The following is a 21764-nucleotide window of genomic DNA, read 5'->3' as shown; positions in this document are numbered from 1 at the left end:
ATAAAAATTAATTTCTTTTTCAATTGTATTTTATTTCTTTATAAAAAAGTTTTAATAAAATTGTTATTAAATATTTAATTCTAATAACTTAACAAAATAATTCTAAATTTTAGATTCATATCTACCAAACACTCATATAGAATCAACAAAACATTTGCTATTTTCATATGAGGGAAATGAAATCAAATTATTTTTCTTTTTTCTCACATTCTATTTATACAAAAGGGGCCTTAGAGCATCTCCCACCATAAGGTAAAATTGGTAAGCTATAAGTGATATATGGCTTACCACTTTAGTATATTCCTAGCATCTTTTTTGCCTTTTATTTTTAAGCTCCCACCATAAGGTATAAATGGTAAGGTATACATAGGGTTTTTGGATGACAACGGCTATTATTTGAATCATGATTGAAAAAACGGCTACTATTTTTTTTGTCAACGTGTATAACGGCTAGTTAACGGACATTTTTGAAAATTCTATATATTCTTTTAATATTTATGTATTATTTAGTTATTTTACTTTTATGCATCAGTGTGTATGGTACTTTTTCCGAGCTCAGAGGTCATCTCCGAGAAAGTTTTAAAGAGGCCGTTAATTATCGTTTATAAATCATAAGTTATTTTTATACATTAAAATAATTTAACTCAATCATATTCAATATTGGGATCATATGAAAGAGCTCACTGCTAGGTTCGTGATGGTACAATAGTTATTTGTAAAAAATAAAAATAAGTATGGTATTTATGGAGAAAACTAATATGTAACTAAAATTAAAATGAATATAATTAGAATATTAGAAAAAGTATGAGGATAGATTGGGAAGAAAATGAAAAAATAATAAAAAATATATCTCATTTACCTTACGAAATGGAATGCCATAGATAACATTCTACTATTCACATAAGGCAAAAAAAATTTTGGGGAAATGGGGGATAACTTATGGTGGGAGGTGGTGGTAAGGTATATTTATGGTTTTACTGGTGGGAGATGGTCTTAATAATAAACAACCAGTGATATCTCTATTTCTAATACTATAAAGCTAGCATCTAGAGTTTTACCAACTGTCATTATATCACAAACTCTAAAAAAATAAACAATCAAGAGATGGTAAAAATAAAAAATATATATTTTATTTATTTAACATCCAGTAATCAGTAACCACCTACTTTTCCATGTGGGTGTGCAGTTTCTAGTCATTATTACAGCGGAGTGGATAGGATTGGGAAATGGTGGGGGCAAAAGTTATATAATTGTAAAACTGGTGTGGCTAGAATACCCTCGGGATTGGAGAAATTTACGGGTTTGTTATTCGCATGCCATAATTGGAGGTGGATCATGCAAGTAGGGTGTGATATGATCGCGAGGGTTGTGCGAAAACACCATGAACCGGAACACGTGGCTTTAGGGCTTGTTCTTTGGATTGCAAATCGTATGCATTTCAGATTCATATGTTTTCAAATCTTGAGGATTTGAATTTATGATTTCAAAACAAATGCATGTATTTCATGTAAATTCATTATATGATTACAAAAAAAAAATGCAAGCGATCAAGTACAACTCAACAACTGTTTATACAAAAAAATAATTGTGAACATTGAACCAAAATTCGGAGAAAGCCGTACAAATTATAGTAGTTAGAAACTGTCCCTACATATACACAAGTACAAACTAAATAGATTGCAGAGTTTAGAATAAGCAGCAATTTCTTCATTAGTCATATCATTGATTCACTAATTTACCAAGCGTCTGCTACCCGTTCGGTCCTCTAAGAGAGAGAAAAGAAACAATGCTACAATTTCTCTACATCCATGGCTTGAACCAAATCTCCGTAGGACCTCCATCTCTATGAGAGTACAATCACATCTTTTATATGCATAGAGCCAGAGTATAGAAAGTTCCAAAAATCACCTAATCATCCTAATTGATTTTAATTTATCATTGAGAAGTTTTATATACACACCTCATTTATCTTAATGCATACTCATTTCTTAATACACTACCAATTTAAAATTTCATGTCAAGTCTTCTCAAAATGCACACCCAAAGTACCAAAATTACCTTATATCTATATATAATGAAATATTTTATTATATAGTATAACAATGATTTAACTAACAATCTAACATAGATATTTTTTCAAATCTTTCACTTTTTTGTTAGAAACTTATTATTAAGTAGTTAAGTCTTGTAACCCAACGTCTCTACTCAACTATGTCATTTGTATAAAAAAAATTTCAAATATGTCATCAATCAGTTTGAAGATAGAACACATAGCTCAATTGAATGATTCATATAAAGTCCTTCATATAATTATCTTAAGAGAAAAATTCACTGACAGTTCTGAACTCTTGTGGCATGGTTAGTTTGATCTCTGACTTTTAAAATTGATCAAAATGATCTCTAAAGTCTAAACTCATGTTTTGCTATCAACTAGATCCATCCAACCAAATTTCATCATTGTTATGTTAATTTCATAACATCAATAAAGTGTGGGCCCTCACAAAAGGGGCAAATGATGTTTGTAACCCTCAGTCACGATCAAAATCAACTTCCCGCCAAATTTGAAGTTGACCGAACGAGTTTGAGATTGAGAAATTGAGGACCCGATTATGAGGAATATTTGAGGCGCTCATTTACCCCTTTTTATGGGGCTCCTGCATGATCCACGTTATAAAATTAAGGGGAAAATACCCAAAATGATATTTGAAATATCGTAAAAGGTATTTTTTGGTAAATACGAATTTTTGTTACCCGAAATGGTACATGAACTATTTCACTGTTACCCAATATGATACCTCCGTTAGTTTCTCTGTTAAATTGATGATATCACATGTATTTAGAAGGACAAAATGATCTATACACAAATTTTTTTAATTTCCTATCTTTTTTAAAAAAAAATCTCACAAATTCACAAAACTGACTGAAAATTTGTTGGACTTGAAAATCATATCTATATTATTTGCAAATTTATTTACAATATTTTTTTATAAAATTTGTCATTTTAAGAGGAAAATCAACTCTTATATCACAAAACATAACACAAGTTTTAGTATATATATTTGTTTAGCAATAATTTTAAAATTAATTTTAAAATTATTATTTTTCCTATTACTTACAGTAAAATCTCTATAAATTCATAGTCTCAGAATTGATAAAATTTATTAATTTAGTGATATATTAATATATCAATAAATTAATAATCTATTAATTTATTTATAACTTATTAATTTATTAAGATATAATAAATATTTTGTTTCATTTTGTTGAAGAAAAAAGTTTTTACTTACATTGTTTAATTTATTACGTATACCTTATTAAATATACTATTTTTATGTATAACGTTGTTCAAAATATTATATTGTTTGATGATGATTATGTTAATTAAATTTTTTAATGAAATGCTCATAAATTTAAAATTTATTATATAAATTATGACAGTAATAATTTATATATTTGATGGGGTCTAGCTAAATAAATTTTCGAACTTCTATTATCTTATAAATTTAGTGAATTATTAATTTAACACGTTGACTCCGAGTTGAGACCAGAAAAAAAAATTATTTTAGCGAGGTTATTATTTAATCGGGTATTATTTAACGAGGTTTTACTATATTTAGTAAAAAAAACTCTAAATACATGTCACATCATGAATTTAACGGAGGTACCATATTAGGTAACGGTGCAATAGTTCAGGTACCATTTCGGGTAACAAAAATTTATAGGTACCAAAAAATACCTTTTACGATACTTCAGTTATCATTTTGGGTTTTTTCTCTAAAATTAACAGAACAGTGACAAAATTTAGTTAGATGTATCTAGTTGATAGCAAAACAAAAGTTGATGGATCATTTTGATCAATTTTAAAGGTCAGAGATCAAACTGACCATACCACAAGAGTTCAGGACTTGTTGATGAATTTTTCTCTTATCTTAATAATGGATTCTAATTACACCTCCCAATTTGCTATTTTTACCTCCTATAATTTTTGTAAAATTTAATTTCCTATTTTACCCTCTTCAAAATGTTCATTCATACAATCTGAGGTTAAAAGCCTCCACCTCTCTTTTGCATACACTGTTTGCACTTGTAATCATCAATTGATCAAAGTACCAACATTTTTTCTTAATCTTTTTGCTTGGTGTTTTCCTATTCATTCAATTAATCCTCTCTCTCTCTCTCTCTCTCTCTCTCTCTCTCTCTCTCTCTCTCTATAACAATCCCACCTCTGTGTATCATTGTATCCGATCATCAATGGCTTTCATGAACTAACACATGGCTAAAGATTGCTTGATTTTTATATTGAAGACTGAAGTCTATGGCCATATCGATGTTTATATGGAAGAACATGGAAATCGGATTGAAATTTTTAATTGGACAAACAAAATGTAAAGAGAGGAACTGGTTGTTGCACATAATCAATGCGAGGAGAGATTACATTGCTTGCTGGTTTTGGGTGGCATCGTTGCACAGATGAAAAGGTAACAAATGGAGAAGAAGTTGCTCGAACTTGATATTTCTACTATAGCAAAGCCATTAATTCTGATAATTACTTGTACGCTTTTATTTTGTTAGAGGGTAAAACAGGTAAAATAAATTTACAAAAATTGAAGGAGGTATAGATAACAGATTGAGAGGTGTAAATAGAATCACTCATCTTAATAACCAAAACTCAGTTCATGATTTATGGAGAAGTGATAGTATAGAACAAATTCAACAAAGATGTATGAGGTATGATAACAAAGACGTCTAAGTAAATTCAGTTTTGATGTAGAATGAATAACTGTATCTTTATTGAATGATATGAGGGCTTATATATAAGCATTACATAACCACAATCTCGTAAGATTAATAGGAGCACTTTGTGCGACATTCTTAACATGTTTTTACCTCTAGTTGTACTTTGCTTAGCTCTTGTTATTGTACTATTGAGTCATTTAGTCGAGTTAGAAGTTTATGGTGGCGTTGGTTGCATTTTGGTGCTAAAACAGGTTGAAAAATACAAAAATTGTCGAGAATCCTATTTAAAGTATGATTCCTTGTGTAACTAGGAAACATAGGTAAATTAGGAGTCTTCATTAATTGGCATTTCTATAAAAATTTGTGATAATTTGAGAATCATATTTGTATTAAGAGTCATTTTTAGACTAGGAAACGTACTATTCATGAAAGCCATACTTGAACTGAAACGCTTAATACGTAACTTTCCTAATCTTACTCTCTTATTCTAGTAACTTACTTGGTCTTTTTATATGAATTATGTTGTCTATATTCTTGTCTTTTATTATTTTCAGATTTTAAAAGATGAGATTGTATAGCTACAATGAAGGAAAAAAATAGAGGAAAAGTCAAGCAAATGAGGAAAATAAAGAAAAAATGAGACACAAAAAGGGGAAGAAAAATGAATTGATCAAAAGAGATTGCACCCACCAATGACAAAAATAAGTGAAAGAAAAAGAGAGAAAGAAAAAGGAAGAGAATAAAAAGAGATAATGCAAGAGAGAAAGAATGAGACACCTAAAATGAGAAAATAAAGGAATTTATCAAAGGAGATTGCACCCAACAATGACAAAAATAAGTGAAAGAAAAAGGAAGAGAATAAAAAGAGATAATGCAAGAGAGAAAGAATGAGACACCTAAGAATGAGAAAAATAAGAAATTTATCAAAGGAGATTGCACCCACCAGTGACAAAAATAAGTGAAAGAAATTGAGGAGAAAAAGTCCAAGCTATAATATTCAAAGAGCCAAAACTCTTCTATAAATAGCACATCATTCACAAAGAAAAATAATCACTTCTCCTTAGCATTTAAGAGCTTAAACTCTACCAAAACACCACCATAAAACTTCCCTCACAAATCACTCAAGCCGTTCACCCCAAAACCATCATCATCTCCACCAAGTTTCACCTATTGCAGCCGTACCTCTAAGGTTCGTACAACGTGTGATTCTCGCAACTCATTTCCATGGTTTCGCTTATTTGTGTTAATCTACAATTCTTTGTCTATGAAGATTGTAGTTTATTGTTTATGTGGAAGTATTGGTTTTGTATTTATTTTAGAATTTTCAGATTGTATTTATATGTTTTTGAGACTATGCCGAATCTATGTTTTTATAATTATTGAAGTGTGTATTTCTATTGTTGTGTTCTACTCTTCTTTTACTTGCTCTTAGATTATTTTCAGATATGTGTATACGAATTTAGTGCTTGAATGCAGTTCCTAAAATTGTATTTGAGCGCTATCTTCATCATCCATATTGACACAAATCGAATCATGCCCTAAGTAGGTTTTGTTTGTGTTAATTAAAGTGAGAAATTCTAGAAATTTACATGTACCCCATGGTGAGTGACGCCACAGTGAAGCATGTCTCCAACAAAGATTTGGTGCTTAAATGTAATCTTGTTTGATTTCTACCCTAAGTGTTGTTAAACTTGATTACATGCAATTTAGGTGAGGCCCTAAGTCAACCTAAATGTCAATAGAAATCCTGCATGATTAGATGTTCTCTTAAGACTCTAATTGTATTGGTGTCTAAAAGTATGTAATCAGATGAATTAGAATGCATGATAGAACCAAACTGTAATTATGTGGTGCATTGGTGAATTTAGTTTAGTTTGGTAAAGAGAAGTCGAACATGTAAATAGTAATTTAGGTTTTATTTTAGTAGTTAATAATCAATCTCAAACCCCCCATTATTTGTTAACACTAAAAATTTAGAGTTCCCTTCAATTATCTGGACTGGACGATCTCTGTTTATTCTATACTAACGATGACATTTTACATGGTTAATTATGTGACGCTCGCGCGTCCCATCAATGATTCAGAGTCTTAATATATTACATAGATGCGAATCTATTTCTAACATGAAACCTAATAAGGCTAAGACATACACAAGAGTAGACCAATAATTCTCCCATAACAAGTTTTTAATAATAATATGCCTATTATGGTCATTTAACCTACTTAAATCAAATTATGTAAAAATTAAAATAACGGGATTTGTATTAAGAGATATAGAGTGTGTATTTAAAATCTCTCTTTATCATTTGATTTCTTAGGTCTCAGATTCTCAATTTTAGAAGAAAAAAGAAACGAGAATGAAAAGTACAAAAAAAATTTAACAAAAGAAAAAGGATAAATTAGTCATTTAGTTCATTTCTTGTATCAACGTGTCATGTTTTTTTTTTGTAACAACTCCATGAAAAAAAAAGATTTAAAAATGACTTTTATCATCATATTAGTAGCGAAACATGATTTCAGGTATCATTTTCGTAGAATCCGAGTATGTCTATCAAGCTGATCGAGACACAATGGTTTAGACATTTGATAGTGAATCTTTCTCTTAATTTAGATAAACTTTGATGGTGTCCTTTCTTTAATCGGAAAAGGTTACGTTGGATTTGTTATAAAGAAGGATAAATTCCTCCTATGATATCTGATGTTTGGCTACTTGGACAATTTGGTACTTGATGTATGAAAACGGACAATTTAGTACCTAAAGTTCTCAAATTTAGGTCATTTTGGTACTTATGTTAATTTTGACCATATTTTTCAGAGTTATTTCCGTCATCTTATCTCTACTTTACTTCATTTTTTTCATAATACCTTCAAATTGCCTTTAAATTATCACTAAAAATTTGATAACTCATCCACTTCGTATCTGTGATGATTTATGTATATAATTTTTCATAATGTAGCTATCAATCTAAATTAATTTTAATTATAAGTAATTTAAAATATATATTTTAATAAAAATACAATTACATAAAGGCAATTTATTTCCTTTACAAAAAATAATTAGGATACAATAAGTATATTAAGAAAAAAATTTATTTTTAATATATGAGAAGTAGATGCTAAATTGAGTAGATATATCAATTTAATTATCTCCAAATAAGCCACAATTATAGGAAAAAATGAAGAAAAATGTGAATTTAATGAGTTTAGGGCTAGAATGACGAAAATAACCTTAAAAATATGATCAAAATTGATAGAGTTACCAAAATGGCTTACAAATGAGAACTTCAGGTACCAAATTGTCCAAGTAGCCATACTTCAAGTACCACATGAGGAATTAACCCAAATCATAATGCTAATGCAAGCTGGAGATGCTACTCCCATTGGTTTTGCCTCTGTCATGCAAGCTAAAGCAATTCGTTTCAAACAAATTTAGTGAGCCAATTCCGCCAAAAAAATGTACCAATCAATAGGATGGTTTGGCAAAGTATATATCTTTCAGCACACAAACCATTGGTGACTTCATCGATCAGGTGTTTTGGAACCTTCATATGCATGCTGCAGTAACTAATGCAAAAGCCAAACTCGAAAGGGCAAAAGCAAAATGATGCTACGCCCATAATATTCAAAGGAAGTGTGACATACTCATACTAGTGGTGCGAGTGTTATCAAGCGCCAAATAACCAAATACTTGTTTCCCACACGAGAAAAAAATTTGCTAGTATCAATCGCTCATACCCATCAAGAATGTAAAGTTGCTATGTAATCGAAAACTTGGTCGAGCGTTGCTTTCTTCGCAGGTCATGAGTGCCTCCGCTAGCAACCCCAACTGATTAGATAGAACGTCACTTCAAAATCCAGAACTGGAACTAGGCTAATGTATTTTCATGGATGTCAATTGAAAATTTTCCATATAGATAAGACCCTTCTCCATTCCATTGAGGTTCACTTAATTAGGGAGAAAACTTTGGAGAATAATGGTCCTATTATGATACTTGCATACTCTATGATGGTGGAACTGGTCCAGTGTGAGGTAACACTCCTGACACTTTTACTAATGTGGAATGATATTGAGAATATAAAAATTGATTACGGGATAAAAGAATTCCGTCGTTTGATAATACATATGAGAATTGGAATGATTGTGGGTCTTACATCCTGATCAGGAATCGATTCATGCCAAAACCTCTAACTTGATACACAAGGGGGGAGGTGAGTATCAGAATCAACTCCTTTATCAGTTCGGATATCATTTTTTGTTACCTAAACTACCCTAATTTAATTGAGAATATTTCTAAATTGTCTGACCCAAATTGAGAATATATATATATATAAATAGTATTGTTAAAACCCACAAATAAACAAACATATATATTTTACGGAAATACTTAAGGCCATATCTTCTCTTTCTCTAATAATATTATCAAATTTTTTTATTTACATAATTTATGATCGATAAGTGAAAATTCGTTGGAATTAGATTTGTTTTATTGGGTGTTTAAGGAAAAGAAAAATGGTTGTAATGACATTTGTATGTCGTTCTGATGGTAAAATTAGTGTAGCACAGTAGCACTATTGATTGGTAGAGGAAATAAGTGACTTCTGTTACGGGAGAATTACTTTTCTACCATTGTGTGTGTCTTAGTCTTATTAGGTTTCCTGTTAGAGATAGATTCGCATCTTTGTAATAGATTAGGACTCCGAATCCTACGGGATTCTGGTTATGTAATGTCTATAAATAGGCCCCATTATTAATTAATAAAGGGTTACGTTATGTTCCATTACGTCGTTATTATTCTCGTTTTGTTCCTCCTCAAACACGTTATCATGCACTTTGTTCTAAAGTATCTGAGCGACGAGGCCACAACTTGAAAATTAACCATAGTCTTGTAATCCCATGTTCCGGTAGCCTTTTCTTTTTGGCATTGCCGGAAAATTCAAAGCAATTCTCGACAATTTGTTGTCGGCAACAGAAGCACAATAGGGACGAATCTGCTATGGGCACACAGATCTCTTTTCTAGGCACCCATCCTTTTCCTTCGACCTTCAATGGTCACCCCAGACGGCACCGCCCCTGCTCCAAAGCTGCACTACTGCTCTCGCACGCCGGCGCTGTGCCTTGTGCACGTAGCGGCAAAGCCGACGAAGGACGACAACGACGGCCCAAGCCTTGGAGCCATGATTGCTCCACGCTGGCGAACCTGCAAGATCTGCTCCGACTGGTTATTGGCGGCATCGCCAACCATGAAAGGTGCGTCGAGACCTCTCGCTGACTAAAGGACATCAGCTAGCAACTTTTCTAGCATAACGATAAATTTGAAGACAATCTCAAATTAGTGCGGTCTATTTAGCAGACCAACAAGTATGTTTTTCTTAAAGTTGTTGTTTTTGAATATATATATATATATATAAATATATAAATTATCGGGCGTTATTAGTCTTCTTTATGTTTCTTTTCTGGCCTTTCTTATAACGCCGATGAGACCAAAGAAGGATATGATTCCCCTCTTGGTCAACATTTTTCGTGTGACGGTCCTAGGGGAGTTACATCATTATTTAAAGGGAAGAAATCGATTTCGTGTGGTCGCCTGAGTGCACCGCTGTTTTAGGTGCAATCATGAGAATCGCCGATATGCATCGATTATTTTGTGACCATATACATCACAACCTTTCTAATTCCGGTTACATACTTGAATAGTTTCGATTATTCGAAACTTATACATCCATCATTTCTTATGGATGCGTCGTCATCGCGACTGTTATTTGAATGTTTGAGTTTTCTTAAACTCATGTCTATAAATGATAATCCCAAGGTCTACGTACTCATTTATTTGAGTTGAAATTTATTACTCTGATGCAGCACTATTTGCTGATAAAAGATTCAAAAATAAAAAAATTCCATGGGACACGCATACTTAACGTGATTCAATAATCGTCTATGACGTTGTATTACCAGAATTGACCTTGATGCATGTTCCACATCCAAGAAACCCATGCCATTTTTAGCACTTGTATCTATTTTTTGAGAGAATTTTGGAGATGGAAACGTAACATTATTCCATTCTCAAGTAAGCAAATGTTTTAGCCTTAGGCTAAGGCTCCGCCCGATCTGATATGCAAGATTTTGTTGCTACGGACTTTTAATTAGTCAATCTATTTTGACTATGTTTTCTGCTTACTATTTTTCAAGTATGACGTTGACATTACCATGTTTCTTGCTCGACTTTAGCTTAAGTCGTCTATTGGAATTGCAAAATTTTTAAGGTGACGTCAGTGAACCCTATCCAATCGATTCGTTCATCCTCAAACAACTTCATAGATATATAGGGGTATTTCAGTTATCAAATTAATTTTAATTCTGATTTCGATAATAAATAAACAACATTATTCGTAACTAATATTGTTTATGTTATAATTTCATGTTGTAAGTAAACAGTTCAATATAATTGAAATCTCCACATCCAAAATTCCGTCTCATTCCTGATGAGTTCCATTTCAAGTTAGTAAACGTGTCATCCATGACTTTAGAATCTCAAAAGATGGTCATGGAATTACAGGCAAATTAAAGATTGAAAGCGAAGAAGGCAAAAGATTCATAGATAGCAAAGCATAGTTATAATAACCAATGGAGAGCTGCATATCAAGTTATCAACGATTGATGGTGACGAACTGATTTTATCAAGTGTGAAGTTGGATTAGTATGGCAGATTAGTTAGAGGGTCGGGAACTATTGACTCAATTGATACAGTAGTATAGAGCCTGAGGCTTTCGATTGATGCAATAAAATGACAACTATAAGTCAAATATACATACCAATCCATTCAATCAGTTTGAACAACCAGAAAGACTGCAAGACGAATCCAGGATGATCACGATGAATCCCAAGTTACAAGTATAGGCAAAAGTGGAAAACCCGAATTACATATCTTGATAACAACTGAGATTCTTATAGAATTAAGATGAACAATTGTAAAGAAATTGAGCAGCTCAGATCATAATTGAATACTCCTTTTAATAACTAGAATGAGAGGGTCCCTAGTAATTTAAAATCTACAGAGTTTTGCATAATCAGAATATGTATCAGTAGATTACCAATGAACAAGAGATACCTACAGTTGAAGTTAAACCTGAGGTAATAAAACGGGGCTGTAGAATCACCTAACCTAGCCATATGTCATAGACTATCCCGGTGAACTCATGCCAAAAGAAAGAAGAGGCAGGTTATAGAAGCTGCATAGCATGTTGGATCAGTGACTTGTTCATTATAAGCTGGAACCTGAGTTTGACATGATGTAATTGATGTTACCAGCATTCTTACGGCATTATGTTATCCAAATAAAGTAATAAAAAACGGCAGAACAGCAAATAACATTGAAGCTGAGGAAACATATTCGTGCTCTATAGAGTCGCCTAACCTAGCCATGTATATTTCTTCTTAACAATCTATATTAGCTATACCAATGAACTTTCACCAAATGAAAGATGAACCAGCTAATGGGAGCTGCATTTTTGAGGTGAAGGAGGTCAGAATTCTCATGGGAGCTCATAGCATGTTGTGTGGTGTTTGTTATCTACCCGAGGTTTGGTAGACTGGTTGATCAAGGAATACAATTCTACACTAGTTCTATACCCATTTTACTTACAAAAATAAATCTCAAAGCAAGGACCATAACATACTACAGAGAAAAGACAAACCAAACACACGGGCTCTGATATCAAAATGCTTTATCAGTTCATAAGCAGAAATTCTGATAATCCATCGTGAAGAGTCGTAATCCATTCAGTGGGTACATCAAGTAGATGAATGAAGAATACAAAGCATAAGACCACACTCATAAACTCACAGTTAAACAAGAGCAAAAAAAAAAAAAACATGTTCTATCATTTGCACATTGAGTTCAAACATTTTATAAGTGCTACATTCAGAAAAGAAAAAATTATGCACCAGATTTTAGCCATTCCAATCCAGTTTCTCCCAATATTAGCATCATGTCCACTAGTATATTAGATTGTGATGATGGCGCACAACCATTTACCTAATACCAACTCACATAACTGCAGTGTCATTAAAAAAACATAACTATATTGAGTTGGGGCAACTTCAATACCATCTATTATGACCCATGGCCTCCCAAATGCTGCTTCAATTAGCATCTGAATACTAACTAAAGCCTCACTTAAGTATCCTTAACAACTGTAGCACATATCTATATAAGATTTCAGGGAATTATGTGAGAAACACAATTGTCACTCCATCAACTACTGCAAAGTAAGGCACCTTACGGCACAACTCGAGAATCAGACTTCAGACAAGCACTGAATCTGACAGTCTATAGCTCCATCGCAAAAAAGTGATAATGACATAGAAAAACAGACCAATTTAAATAGGTGCTCTATATTCTGCATAAGAACTAAACTCCTAAATACAGTGGCTACATAACATTCACAACCTATCTAATTTGACTCAATCAATGAAACACGGATGCTGGTTGAATCTAGCGTAGGTGAGGTGGATTGATAGCATTCCTACTAGGGCTCTAGGATGCTGCAACCTTTGTTGAAAGTTAAAACTAATAACAAGCCCACACTCATGCACTTACAGATTTAAAGTGCATAGACGTTGTGTAAACACAGCAGGGAATTAAAGGATAAATCATTATTAGCGAAGACACACTGAACAGAAGTAGAATATAAAGTTAACTAATTTTAGCAACATGAATTTCTTCTTTCATAAGTCTTATTTACTTAAATGTTTCGCACAGCTACAGTTAGGTCATTCGCCAAGCTAATTGCATAAAAGAAAAGCACAGTATTAAAGCTAATAGCTGATGAGACAAAAAGTTAAGCTAATACAGAATACATACATGTAACAACTTCGCAACCATTTGCTGAGACATAATATTGTGTAGATGTGCACTAAAAGAAATTCAATCAAATAGGTTTATTATATAAACTGTACTGTGTACCAAATGCAGTCATGGATAGCCATTAAATTGAAGCAGGACTCCTTCCAGAGGAGAAACAGGCTAACTTGACCAAATTATAGTATAATTGCCTGTGTCTGCAGGATGGTCTGAGTTTAGCATGTGGGGATGAAACCCAACAATTCATGGCAACACAAAAACATACAATTCTGATCATCATATTATTCAGCTTCCAGGTTTCCAGGAAAAGAGTTACACAACTTATTCTATTATTAGATATATTGGGTCCTAAGTCTAAATGTTAAGTTAAGATCTTCCCAGCGATATCTGATATGAGACTTAGTTTTCCCTCCGTTATCCCATGTTAACCATGCTAGGGAAGGAATTAAATTTACTAGTGGACATATTTTTCTTACGACAGGTCACGACCAAGAAAAGAGTTGCACAACTTATTGATGCAGAACCTAGTTGCAACATTTTACACAAGTCTGCATGAAGATTTACACTCCTCGCCTCTATGGTTATATCATCCTGAACCTATCCAATTTGACTGATTCAATAAAACTAGGATGCCAGTTTAAATAAGCAGTGACGAGCAGACCTATAATAATGCACTATAAGTTTAAGATGCACTAACATTGAATAAAGATTATACATACGAAAGGATTGATCGCTAGTAGTAGACTTAGCTTGTCCTAATGTGACATTTTTATCAATATGTATTTTTCTCATCTTGAATGTTTCTCAACACTAAAGCTAGGTCATTCACCTTGGTTTCAGCGCAAAGGGAAACAGAGTACATGACACTAATAGCTGAGACCTAAAATGGAGCTAATATAGAAAACATACAAGTGAAGTAACAACCATTTGCATTAAACGAAATTCAAATAACAATACAAGAGCTTCTCGAATTCAATGACAATAAAACAACAACAACAACAACAACAACAACAATGGGAGTGTTTTTCTCTTTCAGTAAACAAATACCAACCTCTAAAATGAGCATCAAACCATCACCGGACTGATCAAGGTAACGGAGTGAGCCTGGCTTCGAAAACAAAGCCCCTGCAAAGCCCATCACCACCCCCAGGAAGACCCTCAATCCACTGCCACTCTCCTTTCCCTCCAACATTATCCCACAAAGCCAACTTCCCCAACCTCTTGGCCGAAAAACACACCCTGTCGCCGCCACCAAACACCTTGAACTTACTACACTCCTGAAAACACTTAAACATCTCCACGGGCATCCGCCCCGCCTCGTCCCACTCCCAGCTCTCCAAGTCCAGCCTCAGTATCAGAATCGTCGAGCACACCGAGTTGAGCGAGAACGAAGACTTCAGTCCCCCAACCATCAGTATCTTGCCGGCGTTGCCCTTCACCAACCTCGGCCGTTTCAAGATGTCGAAAACGTCCCCCCATGCCGGCTTGTCGAGCGTGGTCCAGGTCTGGGAGCTCCGGAGCTTGGAGATGGTGCAACAGAAGAGCTTCCACTGGCTGCGCCACGGCGAGCCGACGTCGCAGAGGGCGAAGACGGAGTGGGAAGTGAGGATGGGGCTGCGGGGCTTGGAGGGGAGGTTGGAGGAGAATTTGAGCCATTTATTGGAGGGGGAGGGGGAGGAGGGGGAGAAGTAGAGGGCGGCGAGCTCGGTGAGGACCATGACGTCGGAGGAGGAGGAGTCAACGAGGACGGAGCCGTGGCGGGACCAGGCGGAGCCGAGAGGGGGGAGGGGGCGGAAGAGGCGGGTGAGGGGGTTGCAGAGGAGGAGGGACTTGGAGGAGGAGGGGGAGTCGGCCCAGAGGAAGAGGAGGCCGGAGGAGGAGGCGGCGACGGGGTGGGGGGAGCGGAAGGGGAGGAGGAAGTCGAGGGGGAGGCGGAGCCAGCGGCGGAGGGAGGGGTCGAAGACGTGGAGGGAAGGAGGGGAGGAGGAGAGGTGGTGGTGGTGGGGGCGGAGGGCGAGGAGGGGGAGGGGAGGAGAGTGGGAGGGGGAGGTGAGGAGAGAGTGGAGGTGTTTGCTGACGCAGCGGCAGATGATGATCTGGCGGAGGGGGAGGAGGGAGAAGATGTGGTGGAGGGCGTCGTGGGGGAGAGACTCCATGGATGGCCGGAGGAGGAGGAGGACAGGATCGGAATAGGGAGAGTGAGAGAGGAGAGATGAGATGAAGACCTTGGTTGACTTGGTTTCTATTTTTGTGTCCGCCGGGCCGGAGTGAAACAGAGTCCAGAGAACCTTCTTTTCTTTTCTTTTCACTTTCTTTTTATTTTTTCACCTAAATTATGTTACTTCTCGTCATACTGACAACACAAGTTGAGAGCGACCGGACAAGGCATAATAACTGAGTCGGTGACATAAGTTAATAAAAATAAAAAACACACGTACAAAACCAGACTTAGAACACCTCAAACGGGTCGTTTCTATTTTTTAGTTCGAATTTTCTTTTAGTTTCAACCTCGATATATGGGTTTTGATTTCAATCCATTGTTTATGCGAATTGTTATTTACATAGTATAGCCAATGTATATTATTGCAGAATGCAGACCCCTACCCATTCAACTGGAGGGGCGGACTAAGCGTATGATAAGGTGGACTCAAGTCCGCCCACATTTTGGAAAAAAAAAAAGAATCTTTTACTATATTATATGTATGTATAGTTGGGCTTCTAGAGTTTTAGTTTATATTCGTAATATTAATAATGTACAAATGATCTTACATATTTGACAAAAAAAGCCATTACTCTCTTTGGTCGATCATGATGGTGCCTATTGCAATGACGGACTAGTGAACTTGTCACTCTTTCTCTTGACCTCAATCTCGCTCTCTTTCTCTCTTGCATTTTGTCTCATTGAGTTTCTTTAATTTCAATTGTAAACATTGGAGTAAATGACTTAAGATAGGATAATATCTAAGGTAAGGCATTCATTGGTTTATTTATGTGTATATAGCAGCGCATGTAACATGTTCTAGTAGAAGATTGAAAATTTATCAAACCGTAGAGTTAACTCTTGTATTTTGTTGTATTTGAATGATTAGCTCTTACATCACTACCGTAATTATGTTTATCTTTCTTTATTTCAATTAATAAACTCCTCTAGTACTGCCGCAAATTTTTTAGTTATAAAGTTAAGTCCACCCAATGTTGGATTCCTAGGTCCACCACTCTTCACCTGGTACTTAAGTGAGCCTATACCGTGAGAAGTCCTACAAGTGAAACACGCCTCATCATGCCTCCTCCACGGCGCGGTCTTTTACACCAATTACTCAGAGTACAGATCCACCAAGCAGTGATGAAGAAGTTGTATAGAGGTAGAATGAGCTAGTCGGAAGTTTGGGTTGCACTTTGTGGAGTTGAAGAACTTACATGGTATAAAGGTGGTGAAACCGAGAGCGAAATGCAAATATTGTCCGCGGACTTATGCTCGCTCTTTCATGAGCTACAGAATGATAACAAGGGACTCACATGTAATGCTAATGCAGGTAGTGTCACGCATACATCCCATCAAAGAAATGCTAGCACTTCTTTGATAAACATAAGCTTGCCCGTGCTAGGATGATAGCTAGCTAGTTAGAGATAAATTCTCAGTTTCATGTTCCTAGGATTCCTAGCCATATTTATTTGTCTGGAAAGGAAAAAATCAGGGAGTTTATTGACTATGCGCGTTTATCATCAAACATAGTAATTATTATGTGTACCCGCCACATCATCACTGTCATATAATATATTTATCTAATCATATTACGACATGATATGATTAACATGCACTTGGTGAAAATAACAAAAATGTATTTACATATAAGAATCAATTAAAAACAATCACAGTAAAAAATGGACCAATAATATTAAAGAAGTACGTCACGTGAAATATATGACGAATATATATAATAATTTCTCATGACTAACAATAGGGTTCCACTTACCACTGATGCCTTAATTAAGAACGGTCCAATTATGATTAGAGGACTCATTTAATTTCACAAAGGACACTTCGAATTTGCATAAGAGAATTATTAATTTCACTATCCTTCCTGATCATTAGAGAAAGGTAAATGTTCTATCAATAGAGTCTTGATTGCTGAATTGGAGTATCGAGACCGTGTTCGGCATTGTGGTTGATAATGCCGCCTCTGATAACATGATCCTAACTCATGCAGCGATTTAGGGTTGTGTTCGAATAATTTAGTTGTTATTGTTCTTAATTAATTAGTATACATATTCTTCTAGTTAACCGCGAGGATGCATGGAGGCATTGAAATTAAAATTCCAGTAGTTCAACTGCAAGCAATATTACATAATCATTGGCCAGAAATTTGATAATATAACATACATAACTGTGAACCAGTACCACTAGCACCAGCTAGTAGTACGTTCATTTGCTTTATTTTAGCGTCACTTATTCAATACAAAGATGCAGATACACACATAATTGGACTTCAAAAATCAAAAGTACGTGTACATAGCAAAGTACGTTAAGTACTATTAATAGGATGTGACGGTATGATCATGGGGAGTGAAATGTGAGAGTCGTGTTTCTCCCACAGCTCGAAAACACCATTAACGAAGTCGTAGTAACCACCTCTAAGTGCTAGCTTCCTTTCCAATGACGCCTTCCGAACGTAAGGATAAGTTAACAGGTTTGCTAGAGACACATTGACAGCTTCCTGCAATTATTTGCTCCGGTTATGGATGGTAATCGTAGAGCTATTACAAAGAGATTCATATTAGCTAGAATGATATATATATATATATATATATATATATATATCTTACCCTAGCACAAGCATCATTCCCTTTTCCTTGTGCTTTAACTTTATTCTTGGCCTCTACGGCAATGTTAACCCAGTCATCTATGAAGTCACTGCAAATTTCAGTAAGATCGGTGAATCAAGAAATTAGACGCCATTAAGAACGTCGCCGACGAATAAATTAACTGTGAAAAACAAGATTGCTACACTAATGATAGACTTACAAGGGAACACTGCCATCTTCTGGATGCTCCATAAGCCTCTTTATCCCACCACAGCTACTATGCCCAATAACCAAAATGTTCTCCACCTACAGAATTTTCTTCTTATTGTCAGCTAGCAAACATCAATACATAGTTTGATGATAAACACGCATAGTCAATAGATATATTGAAATCGTATTGCAATTCTTACCTGAAGATGGGTTACAGCATATTCTATGATTGCTCCCGTTCCTGAGTATCTTAGCTGTGAATTCATATAACGAATTAAGATGAGTACATACATATTCTTTACGACTGATTTTATGAGTGATTAATAACTCGATCAGTTTAGAGACTACAGTAATTAAGTACCTGGTCAAATGCAGGAACCAAGCTAGCAATGTTGCGGACCATGAAGGCCTCCCCTGGTTGGAAGTTAAGGATAATAGAGGGGCTCACTCGAGAGTCTGAGCATCCAAACACCAGAAACTGCATTCAAGTATATTTTAAACATCAATCAAGTTGTTGATGATCACTTCAATCATATTATTAAGGCTGGCTTAATCTACTAGCCAGTAAACCGCTGATAATATCATACTTTGGGCCATTGTCCTAAGGCAAGCTGGTCGAACAGATATGGGCATTTGCTGCAAGATAAGCACGAAAGGATTGTATAAATATCTGTATATAGCTAGAGATCAGAAATGTAGTGTTTACTTGAAGATGCATAGATGCATTACTTACTCGAATTTGTGGATCTTGAAGTCCATGAAGCCATCTATGATCCTTTGAACTGGATCGAAATGATGATCAACAGGCTTTATTTGCAATTCAGCAATTAGCTTGTCAATCTTGGCAGCAGCGACTGCATCCAAGTCTTCCTTCTCACTGAACGCAACCAAAAGTAGTAAAGTTTAATAGTCTACCAAGTTTACTAGTCTAAGATAAATCTATGCTCGATCAATAGTAAACCATTAATTGGTTCATTTAATGATCTGAAATAATAATTTCGGTCGATCACCATTCGTTCTAGTTCTAGTAGATCCACGAAAACATTTAGGCCAGTTTTAATGCGGTTTCTAGCTATGAATACAAAGATACTATATCTCATGTCAACTTAATTAAGTAATATATCGAAAATGCTTATTGTAGCTGGCAATCCCGGCATGCATGCCCTAGCTAGGTATACCTGAGAAACTTGTTCAACCGATGAATTGCCAACTGGCTAGCCATTTCGTCTACTCTCTCAGTTTTTCTGCAAGGAGGAAGAGATGAGGGAAACGGAAATACTAAAATTTGTCACTACAATTGATTATTTGATCTCTAATTGCAAATACGATTTAGAATGCATGCGTACTATGAAAATTAACCAAGCAAAAGAGTAACATGTTGATTGTAAACGAACATATAGACAGTTGCTTTCTCTATCTACTAATCAAGTAACCAGAAAGAAATATAATCATACGTACGTTTGAAGGATTATGCTTCTCTATGAAAGATTGAATGTTAAATAAGAGCGATCGGATTTGTGCATCTTTGCAGCCAATTAAGGGACTATTTATACACCAGCTACCTACAGTAATTACGTACTATTCTTCAATTACATGGAGAGATTTTCCTCTTTGAGGTGGATCATATGATAAACAGAAAGCCTCGAACCTTCTAATTAATAAATGAAAACCAAGTCAACAACAAGGTGAACGAGTTAAATTGAACGAGTCAAACCTTCTTGATCCCAAATGCTTTATTTCTATGAACCAAAACCAAAAATAGCACTAGCTAGCTTTAGCCCGTCTAACTTTATTACTCCGTTGATGTTTTTTAATTTGATTACTTTTTTTTTTGGATCAAACTCAATTTGATTACTTATTACTTAACTAAACAAACCACGTATTCATGTCAATGAAGTTAAAACTCATACTTCATTGATTTTAATTAAATTACTTAACTAACCAAACCACGACTTCGCCCCAAGTCAAGTCAAAGTAGGCCCAAATCTAGGGCTAAAAAAAAAAAGACATTTTTTTAGATTTACATATAAAATATCCATAAAAAATTAATATGTAATTAATTATTAGATTCAGAACTAACTTTTTCTTCTCATATTCTTCAATTATTTATTGAAATAATTTAATAAGTACTTTAATTACCAGATTTTATGGGCTCGAATTATCATTAAGTATGTTATTTTTTCTATATTTGTAAATATAATATGATATTTAGCTTTTGAAATCATAAATTTAGTTTGAAAATAATAAATTACATTTCATATCAATGTGAGGATCTTGATTTTTCTGGTAATTAGTTATTAATATATTTTTTAAAAAAAAATTCGTTTGGGGCCTTGGTAAGAAGAGAGCCGGCCCTGCACGGCTTACGTGCGGATAGAGTTTTGCCTTCTCGATCGGCCATGGCTTCAAAACTCATTGCCCACAAGATAAACGGATGTGACTCATGCACGCAACACCACATGCATGCAACCAACAAAAAAAGGAAAGAGAGAATACGTGCAACCACGAGATCAGACAAACAAATTCAAAGAGTATAAATGTTAAATCGACATCATACATGAAGAACAACTGACTAAAACACCTCGACGTTGATCCAATTCTCTTTGTTTATGTCGACCGATTGAAGGATGTGGGAATGTTATGGAGAGCATGTAGTCTCATGGTTTGATCGACTGGATCGGTTTTTTTTTTTGGTTTGAACATGCCCTAATAATAAGTGCTAAAACTGTTTGGTGGATTTTCTCTTTAAAGTTTAAAGATCATTAGTGTTCTTCTTGGTTTAGCTAATTGACCTCTTCTTCTTCTTCTTCTTCTTCTTCTTCTTCTTCTTCTTCTTCTTCTTCTTCTTCTCAAAGCTACTTAATTGACCTCTTCCATTTTTTTCAGCTGATTTGATCTGTATGCAAAGATTAGTTTCCAATTTATAGTCGATAGCTTTTACCCTTTAGTAGGTTAGAGTGGTTGGACAATTCGTTCTATTTTGTTTTCTATTTAACCTTTTAGTTGCCTGTAACAAAATGTCAATGAGAAGAATACATCGAATCCATTCATCATCTTCATCTTCTCTCGATTTTCCCATGAGTTGAAATTTCTTCACGACCACAGGTCCACAAGCGCACTATATATAAAGAATTAAAGATACATACGTATGCC

The 21764-nt window shown here is 34.8% G+C and overlaps 2 protein-coding genes across 2 annotated transcripts; both read right to left on the bottom strand.

Moving 5' to 3' along the window:
- Positions 1 to 13730: 13730 nt before the first annotated feature.
- LOC126783737 (SKP1-interacting partner 15) lies at positions 13731 to 15843 on the bottom strand. Its single transcript, XM_050509256.1, has 2 exons — positions 14650 to 15843; positions 13731 to 13789 (listed from the first exon to the last, which is right to left on the bottom strand). The coding sequence occupies exon 1, from the start codon at positions 15752 to 15754 to the stop codon at positions 14684 to 14686; it is 1071 nt and encodes a 356-aa protein (XP_050365213.1). The 5' UTR covers positions 15755 to 15843; the 3' UTR covers positions 13731 to 13789; positions 14650 to 14683.
- A 2064-nt stretch (positions 15844 to 17907) lies between these two features.
- LOC126783742 (carbonic anhydrase 2-like) lies at positions 17908 to 20127 on the bottom strand. The gene is made up of 9 exons (XM_050509262.1): positions 20070 to 20127; positions 19790 to 19855; positions 19345 to 19488; positions 19199 to 19247; positions 18973 to 19089; positions 18812 to 18865; positions 18622 to 18707; positions 18423 to 18510; positions 17908 to 18313 (listed from the first exon to the last, which is right to left on the bottom strand). Exons 2-9 carry the CDS (start codon positions 19831 to 19833, stop codon positions 18122 to 18124), a joined length of 774 nt encoding a protein of 257 aa, XP_050365219.1. The 5' UTR covers positions 19834 to 19855; positions 20070 to 20127; the 3' UTR covers positions 17908 to 18121.
- Positions 20128 to 21764: the final 1637 nt, after the last annotated feature.

Source organism: Argentina anserina, chromosome 2, assembly GCF_933775445.1.
Source record: "Argentina anserina chromosome 2, drPotAnse1.1, whole genome shotgun sequence".
Classification (NCBI taxonomy): Eukaryota; Viridiplantae; Streptophyta; class Magnoliopsida; order Rosales; family Rosaceae; genus Argentina; species Argentina anserina.
Note: the sequence above shows the minus strand (reverse complement) of the source record. Positions and strands in the feature narration are given on the sequence as shown.